This window comes from Saccoglossus kowalevskii, chromosome 1 (genome assembly GCF_978046115.1).
Source record: "Saccoglossus kowalevskii chromosome 1, keSacKowa6.1, whole genome shotgun sequence".
Classification (NCBI taxonomy): Eukaryota; Metazoa; Hemichordata; class Enteropneusta; family Harrimaniidae; genus Saccoglossus; species Saccoglossus kowalevskii.
The window spans coordinates 16,246,645-16,256,418 of NC_140641.1; the positions used below are offsets into that span (position 1 = coordinate 16,246,645).

Sequence of the window (9,774 nt, forward strand, 5' to 3'; positions counted from 1 at the left end):
ATAAAAAAAAATCAGCCAATCGCTGCACATCTTGCATCTGTCAAAAAAGATGGCGTCTTGAAAACAAGTACGATAGTTGTGATCGTTTTTCAGTTACCTGTTGGCTTCCGGCGTTTACGGAAAAAGTATGTATGCATATCAATGACATATTTTAAAACTGTTTGTCGTCCGCAACATCGAGACATAGCTGTGGGTAAAGCTTTGCCGAAATATAAGCAATACTCCGTGCTCGAATACCTACAGGTTGCATGCACTGTCTTGTTTCAACTCCAACGGTGGTTGAACCTTTGCCAGAAAGGTGTTTTGAGTGTGTGTGACCTAGGCTAAACTAGTACCGGTATCTTATTCAGACTCGAGCATAATGCAAACAAACTGATACCTCTACCTATTACTACTAGCTATGCTGAACATTTTCTATGCCTGATCATGTATGTAATTGTGTCGAAATGGGCGTAGTGCGAGTGGTTAGTGCTAGTAGCACCATAGACCCTCTAAAAGATCTTTTAGAGGGTCTATGGTAGCACTAATTCGAAAAAGTACTAGATCTAGTGCTAAAATGGCACTAAAATAGCACTAGATCTAGTGCTAAAATGTGCACAGTGCGAGTGGCATTGTTATCGCATTGTCAACGACGTCGAATAATAGGAGGGGCATCAACAACCACTTTCATATGCAAACTGCAAACAGTATAAAACATTGGCAATATGCGCGAGATGTCCATAATAATACTTTCTTTGGCACAGATCTAGAAGCAGTACCTACACACGAATTGGTGACGTCATAAAATACATGACCTTCAATCGGGGTCGTTTCCTCGGTATATACGAATTGGTATATACAAATTACAATAAAGATACTTAAGACATTACACATAAGGTAAAACAAATCACGTGACAATATAATGATAATAACGGTAATAAATCCTAGCTTAACAGTTGAACAGAACGCTCATATAGTCAGTCGGGTGACGCCGAGGGTCACGAACTGTGTTGCAAAATGGCCGTGTGGTTGAAACTGGGTCATGGCGTGAGGGGTGAGGAAGACATCATTAAACACTCAAAATCACAATAAAACGGGGAAGTGGTTGCATATTACGGCGTAGCCAACATGGGAAATAAAAAAAAACGCCCAATACAAACGACATGGGTTCGAATCACACTAGATACACACTCACCAGAACCGAAGCAATCAGAAACCAGCAATCGTTTTGGCTTTTCCGTTCAACTCATCGGAACACTGGAGTAGTTAGAAAAATGAACACCACTTAACGACCAACGTCGTGGCGTGGTACACAAGCGTGCCATCAAAATAAAACAAAATTAGCTTGAAAAGACAGTGGGTTCGAGTCCCGCTCAGAGCTACCGTAAAAACGTAAATCAAATAAACTGAAATCTCTCAAACCGTAAACAAGTAAACAAAGAACGTCGCAAAAAAAATAATAAACCTCACAAAACTCCACCATACAAAACTGAATGAATAAATAATAAAATAACTAACGTCTTAAACTGGACGACGCGCAATTTGTTCAACAGTTTCCAGATTGTGACAAGAGATAAACAAGACCCAAGTCAAGGTAAGTTTTGTTAAAGTGTCGATGGCGTTCCCTATATTACGAAAACAATTCAGGCAACAGACGAATATCTTCTGTGGTGTTGTTGAATTTATACTGTGTCTGCGGAATTGTTGATTGAGGGTTCGAAGCCAGCAGTTAACATTTTGTTAGAAAGTTTCACAATTAAATCAAATATCCAATGATACCAGTATATTTATTTCATTATTTTAACAACTTGCAATGGTGGAAGTTGGTCAAACACAAGTTCTTACACCTAAATAAGTATCAAATATTTGTCGACACATTTATTCTCTCAACCTTGTAGAGGTGGAAATTAATTAAACAACAGGTATTTACTCACAAATATAATGGTCAATATTTGTCCATACATTCATTCTGTCAATTTAAGAACTTGTAATTGTTGGAATTAATCAAATGAGAGTTGTCTACACCAAAATAAGTTTCAAATACTTGTCCATACATTTATTCTCTCAATTTAACAACTTGTAATGGTGTAAAATAATTAAACGAGAGTTGTCTACACCAAAATAAGTCTAAAATATTTGTCCGCACATTTATTCTCTCAATTTAACAACTTGTAATGGTGTAAAATAATTAAACGAGAGCTGTCTACACCAAAATAAGTCTAAAATATTTGTCCGCACATTTATTCTCTCAATTTAACAACTTGTAATTGTGGGAATTAATCAAACGAGAGCTGTCTACACCAAAATAAGTCTAAAATATTTGTCCGCACACTTATTCTCTCAATTTAACAACTTGTAATGGTGTAAAATAATTAAACGAGAGCTGTCTACACCAAAATAAGTCTAAAATATTTGTCCACACATTTATTCTCTCAATTTAACAACTTGTAATGGTGTAAAATAATTAAACGAGAGCTGTCTACACCAAAATAAGTCTAAAATATTTGCCCGCACATTTATTCTCTCAATTTAACAACTTGTAATGGTGTAAAATAATTAAACGAGAGCTGTCTACACCAAAATAAGTCTAAAATATTTGTCCGCACATTTATTCTCTCAATTTAACAACTTGTAATTGTGGGAATTAATCAAACGAGAGCTGTCTACACCAAAATAAGTCTAAAATATTTGTCCGCACACTTATTCTCTCAATTTAACAACTTGTAATGGTGTAAAATAATTAAACGAGAGCTGTCTACACCAAAATAAGTCTAAAATATTTGTCCATACATTTATTCTCTCAATTTAACAACTTGGAATGGTGTAAAATAATTAAACGAGAGCTGTCTACACCAAAATAAGTCTAAAATATTTGTCCGCACATTTATTCTCTCAATTTAACAACATGTAACTGTGGGAATTAATCAAACGAGAGATGTCTACACAAAAATAAGTCTAAAATATTTGTCCGCACATTTATTCTTTCAATTTAACAACCTGTAATTGTGGGAATTAATCAAACGTGAGTTGTTTACATCAAACTAAGTATTTAATATTTGTTGAGACATTTATTCTCTCAATTTAACAACTTGTAATGGTGTAAAATAATTAAACGAGAGTTGTCTACACCAAAATTAATCTCAAATATTTGTCCACACATTTATTGTCACAATTTAACCACTTGTTAATAGTGGAAATTACTTAAACGCGACTTGTTTAATCAGTTGACATCAATGCAACTTACCCGCAGACAGTGCACAACAGAGTATCATTATTGAGCAATTATAAACAGGAACGTGTCTTGGCATTAGGGTTAGGGTCGGGTCAGGTATGGGCAACGGAATTATTAACAGGAACGTGTCTTGACATTAGGGTTAGGGTCGGGTCAGGTATGGGCAACGCAAATGGCAAACACCCAATTGGCAAGATGTACACTAACGGGTTATGGCATGCATATAGTTTACACAAGTAAAAACACAAAATTGGCAATTTTTTGGACAATTGTAACAAAATAATAGAAATATGTTGTATTTCTATATACATTGTATATACACACTATATAGTCTTATCAAATGCAAACACATCCAGTCAATCCATTGTGGTCTTGTGGGTCAGTTCTCTACATAGTGATCAGGAGGACCTGGGTTCAATTTCCTTGCCTGCCCATCTTTTTCTCGCAAACACCATTCGGCAATAAAGCTAAATATGACAACAAATTATTTAATTTGCATGACTACCCACATAGCTCAGTTGATTTGTACTATGTCAGCAATGTGAGCGATCGCTGGTTCGAATCCAGTATGTTTAGTTAGATTTTTGAATGCTAGTGAAGACAGTGCTCCTATGAATAGGACTTAAATCCTAACTCCTGTGTGAAGACACTCGTGGTACAGTGGACAAGACAGTGCGCCGGGAACTCAAAGATCGCAAGTTCGAATCACTGATTGGACACTCCTACAAAAGACATGAAAGACGTTAAAAACATAAACAGCGGATTCAAAAACTCAAGTCAGGAAAACAGAACACAATAATACTACCCCACATGGAAGCCAGTCGAAGTCGTCGAAGAACGAACACAGTCGAAGAACGAACACAGCTGTAGGTCACGTGCAACAACAGACACGAGGAGCATGGCTGATCTCCAAATGGGTCCCTTCTTTTGTATTGACCCCCCTAAGGATTGCTAATCCCCCTTTCTAACTCTTCCCCCAAAAATAATATATCGCCCCTTTTAAAATGTATTGACCCACAAATTAATGAATATTCATGAGCACAGAAACTGCTACGTCATGAATAAATTAGCATAATTTAAAAAAAAAATTGCATAAAGTGTAGGTACTCCTTCTGGAGCTCTGCCCTTTCTTTATATAATACCGGATTCTGCCATAAATTCGCCCATCAGAAAAATCGCCCTGGGGATTTCACAGCTGATGGGCGCTTATTTGGGGTTCAAAATTTCAAAAAATAATTATCAAATATTTTGGGGGGACATTTTCATTGTATCCAACTACACAGACTTTCTACGCCGTGAGTTGGGCCACCCAAGACGAAAGAAACTATTGCAGAATTAACAATAATTAATAATTCTTGCTGAATTAAAAAGTAGACCACCTGAAATGTCATTAAAGTGTCGCCCAGTGTCACTTTTCAAATACATTTGTTTTTATTTTATTGGTAACAAAAGTATATTTTAAACGACGTTTCTAATAAAAACGAACACAACTGCATTAAGCGATCCCGGCAAGCGATCACACATGCTCAATCCGGACATGCTACGTTTCACAAACGTTGATTATTAGTCAGTAGTGATTATAATAACGCACAAAAAAATAAATTCGTTAATTTTTATGAAATTCAAATAAAATTCAACTTAGTTTCATCGTAAGCAAATGATTCTGATCGCATATAAACGCTCGATGCGGTAGGGTATCCGCCATGCGCTTCTCTTGCATGAGTTGAGCTAATAGGTCAAATCGTTAATTAACCAATCAAAATGCTGGATGATGCCAACGCGTTCAAATCACCATAGCTCATTTAAATATGTTAATGTTATTGAACGCAACGCGGAAGAGATTTGACGATGTTGTAGTACGCTCTTTTGGCTTGAATTTTGATGGGAAAATGGCATGATTTTTTTTAAAATAAAAAAATAGTTGTTTTCAAAGATGAACTTAGCATAAGAAGAATAATTTAACATTGTTTACAGTGATAACAGCTCTTTGTCCAAACGGAGCTTACGCTAGTCAAAATAAACACGCTCTTGAATAAAAACTTAAATAGACTGATTTAGGCGTCAGGAACGATTGAAATGTCCGATAAATTACAACAAAATATTTTAAAAAATAAATTTAAAAACTACTGAAAAATCGCCCTGGACGATTTCTTGGTCACATTTTTTTTAACGCGACCATACACTGGGTTTGTTTAGCTGTGAGGGTTAAAATACGTATTTCACAACCGGAAATTCAACAGACGAACTTGTTATTTCACATGTTTTAATTATTAGCAACTGTAACAAGAACAAGATTTCGAGAGTCTACAACAACAAATCCTAAAGGCTTCTAAAAAATATTATTGCAGAGAAAGTGTCTAGACATATATAATATGGTCACGTTAAAAAATTAAAAAATCGGCGAGGTTACATCATATTCCGTTAGTTCCTCCATGATACAATGTAACAACAGGATTGCGTGAAAATCGCAGTACACACACAATCCACCGAGCTTTACAGGGACCCGCGACTTCCCCACAATACCATTTCATACAGTATATCTATTCACAATTTGTAAAAATTGCGCAGTTCGACCTGCAGTTTCACTGTTTCAGCTAGTTTCCCGGCCGATCGCGTTGTTCCAAAGGTCTATTAGTATTACGACATTCTCAATTTTCCCACTGTAGCACATTTCCAATGAATGAAAGATACAACAATTTTACGTAAATATTAATTTATTTTCAGAGAATTACGGGATGTCTTGACGTCGTTGACAACGCAATATCAATGCCTCTCGCACTATGTACATTTTAGCACTAGATCTAGTAGTTTTTCGGATTAGTGCTACTAGCACTAACCACTCGCACTATGTCCATTTCGACACATTTACATACCTCGCGTGACCGTGACGCTACATTGGTATAGTACATAGAGCAAGCCGAGCAAGGTCCACTTTAGCTGCAGTTCTGTAGGGTTATGGGGGAACGGTTCCCCCCATAACCCAAAGACCGGGAATCGTGAGCTACAGAACTTCAGCTAGGTCCACTTATCAAGCAAAGAAACTGTTCCAAATTGGCTTTGACATTTGTTTCCTATTTTATTGCAAAAACATCATACAGCCTGAAATGTTTTTATTTTATTTTTCAGCAGTGGGAAAACAAAAACTGGATACTTGAATGAGTTGGAACAACTTAAATGTCAGCTAGAGACAAAACACTTGGTATTTAACTACAAGTACAAATATGTCAATTATGCCACAGCAGTGTGGTGTCAGATTTGACCCACCAGCCTTGGTTTTAACTTACCACAATCATAGGGGCAATCTTCACCGTCGCACAATGCCAATAAGGGGATTTACCAAGAGATCTGGTATTACAAGAACTGCCGAGAGTTTGGTCTCTAATCCCAGACACCGAAAATACCTGGAGAACATCAGTAGGCCACAGATTGAGAAACTTTTAAGGATAATTCAAGAACATATGAAAGGCATCAGTCTGGATGAAACCCTAGGAGCAATCAAAATGGAAAACACCATCGACCCGGACGAGGACTTGAACAAGCTGGATGACATTGCCTTGAGTAGAAAAAAGGCCATAATGGATGAGGACTTTGAAAAGAATCGGAAAAAGCCAGGAGACGAAGGTTTTGAGTATGAAGTGGAGGTTGATTTTTTACCTGCAATTGAGACAAGTGGTTGGGATGATCAATCAGATCCTGAATTTTAGCAGCATTCTTTTTGCTTTACTTGCTATCCATGGTTGCTAGAAAGACCCTTGTGAAATCAAGTCATTTTCAAAAACTAAAATTGTTTTGTGCAGAGCAAGTAGCAATGCTATTCTTATTTCATACCTTGCATATGCACGCTCAACTATGTTTTCTAACAAGATGGGAGTCATTTGATTTCTCCATATTTTAGAAATGGACCCAAACTTGGGAAAGAAACCCATATTCTTCTCGTTTATTGATCATTTTTCTTATATCATTACTAAATTTGATGACAACCAGTTCAGCAAAGCCTGGTCTGAACGTTGAATTTTTCAAAACTGTCACCACAATTACAAAAGTACTATTTTTCTAGGGACTGTGATATTGCATTTGCATAGTGTTTGATTCTGAAATAATCCCCTACTGCTTATGATCTACATTTTTATGAGTACAAGAGATACGGTTTTCTGAAACAGAACAATGATATACACACTATAATGAAATTGAAATTTTATTGAATATATATGAATCTGAATTTAATTTTTTTTTGAAGGACGAGAAAAGTCAATTTGATTAGAATCCAATGTTGGTATAGTTAGCTTTTTAATTTCAGTTGCTGGTGTAGTATTTCAAGTTTTAACCTGTTCTGAGATTTGTTTTGAACTCAAATAAATAAATTACTGGACAAAAATAATCAGTTAACGTCTATTTCAGCTGCAGTTTTCCCGCAGCCAATCAGAACTTGTTTAACAGACCACTTATGGCTGTACACACTGGTACTGTAGTTGATACCGTGGAGAAAATGACACCTGTATAGTCGTTTGATCACTTGTTCTTAAAGGCAATGGCAATTTTAATCATATTGTATCAAAGGAACTTACTACCGATAACTTGTACATGTATATTCATTATATTTAATCCAATTTAACCTCACTACATCATATATATATATATATATATATTAAATTTGGTGCCAAGTTATATTAAAAACGAATTTTGTAATGGATTGACACAATGCCAAACACCTCTTACATATTTGTTATGTTGTTGGTACTATGGATGTCCATGTGTTGACAATACATACTGATAAAATACATATTAAATAACCTTTTATACCTCTGAATATTCAGCAATTATTTTTTAAACTACTATTTGTCCTCCCCTATGGCATGTTTTGCTTAGAATAACACATTATAACCTGCCAGCAAATAATTTACTAGTAGTCAGCAGGTTTAGTTTATACATATAGTACAGTATTGACTATGCATGGTATAACGGTATTCGAAGTATGTTTTGAATATTTGTTAACCTAGTAAGTTATACATTATATATTTAATCCATTGTTGAGATAAGTTTATTATTTTAAAGTACTGTAATATGCATGTGAATTGTAATAGTAATAGCAGTAAATCCCTTAAAAAACAAGTGTTTTTTTTAATGGTATATTGTAACCATGTGCTCAACTTACTAATAAGTACGTCAATGTACTGACTGAGTACTGCTGGTGAACTCAGAAATTGCTTTGGCTGATAGAATTGTGGTGTGTACATGGGAATTTTGCAAACACAGACTGATTCACATTTGGTGTTCCTGGACTGCGCATCAACCAAACTGTCTGAATGACAGATGATATTTTTCCCCCACACTTTACATGAGAGCATGGAATAAAATTCACACAAATCTAATGGAAAAAAAGAATTAATTTTATTTTTTTCCCCGCCCTCAAAAAAATTGCCTTATAAAAACTTGAGAAACAAGGAATAAAAAAAGTCTGGCCTTAACCATGATTTTGTGGAGTATTGTGAAATGTTCAGAACCAGCAGTTAAACAATGAATTTTTTGAGTTGATGTATCTGTGCATTGAAGGGCAGTGGTGTCACAATACAATGTGCATAAAATATGTTTACATGAAATGTGACTGTGCATGTTTTAATTTTATACAAACAATGTGTAACAATATTGAACATAAAGCATTGTGATTTTTCTTCATAATTAATTTGTGGAATGAGTATGGAACATTATATCATTACATACATATGCTGATTTCATCAAATTGCAACAAGTTTTAGTAATTTGCAATATTGTGTTCTCTTTTTGATGCAATGTTCATGTTAAAATAATTCTTGATTATTGAAAATAAATAACTATTTTTCAATCATTAGTTTTCAGTGCCTCTACACTCTCAATGTCAACAATCTTACTAGCCATACGTATATCACTGTTGATTGAAGCTAACTATTGGAGGGGGGGGGCTGTCTGTGTTATGATACTATGCCCGACACAGTCCATCTACGCTGGGCTACAATCTGTTGACTGGCAGGCGCTGGCCAGTAAACCTTTCTAGTAAGAAAGGCCTTTTATTGTCAATAGTTATATTGCCCTCAACCATATTGATGGAACAAGACAGTAAGCTTCAGATCTTGGGTTGACTAAGGTGTGTTTTTATAGTGTGATGCAAAATCTAGTGGATGTGATAATCAAGAGTTCTCGTTTAAGTTTTTACTGGATGTGTGTTAGACTGGAACTGAGTCTTGTAGTTCCTGGAATATGGTTTCTGGAAAAAGCACTTTTTTTGTTTTTAAATGAGTGGTTGTGCCAAAATTGAGTTTTGGCGGAAATGGCACAATCACATTCAAAAGAGCTATAATATTTCTCATTCAAATGCTCGTATTTTGTGAGTAGGGAAGTAGTTTGATCATCACAACTTGGTCACAACATAGTTATAGTAGAACATGTGTGGTATGTGTTTTGCCTCAAGCAAGGTTCAGACTTGCATGCAATAAATAATGCCATTACACAAAAGGTCAAGACTGCACAAAGAACATTTCATTTGCTGTCTGGGAGAGGAAGGTGCTATAATATACTGGTATTGTGAGCAA

General features: G+C 35.6%; 1 protein-coding gene across 1 annotated transcript; it reads left to right on the plus strand.

Moving 5' to 3' along the window:
• The first annotated feature begins 35 nt into the window (after positions 1 to 35).
• On the plus strand, positions 36 to 9,056 carry LOC100377946 (centrosomal protein of 19 kDa-like). The gene is made up of 2 exons (XM_006823882.3): positions 36 to 125; positions 6,338 to 9,056. Exon 2 carries the CDS (start codon positions 6,433 to 6,435, stop codon positions 6,913 to 6,915), a length of 483 nt encoding a protein of 160 aa, XP_006823945.1. The 5' UTR covers positions 36 to 125; positions 6,338 to 6,432; the 3' UTR covers positions 6,916 to 9,056.
• The last annotated feature ends 718 nt before the right edge of the window (positions 9,057 to 9,774 follow it).

Bases quoted from the DNA above. Each gene is read 5' to 3' on its own strand.
- LOC100377946 (XM_006823882.3), top strand. From the start codon at position 6,433: ATGTCAATTATGCCACAGCAGTGTGGTGTCAGATTTGACCCACCAGCC.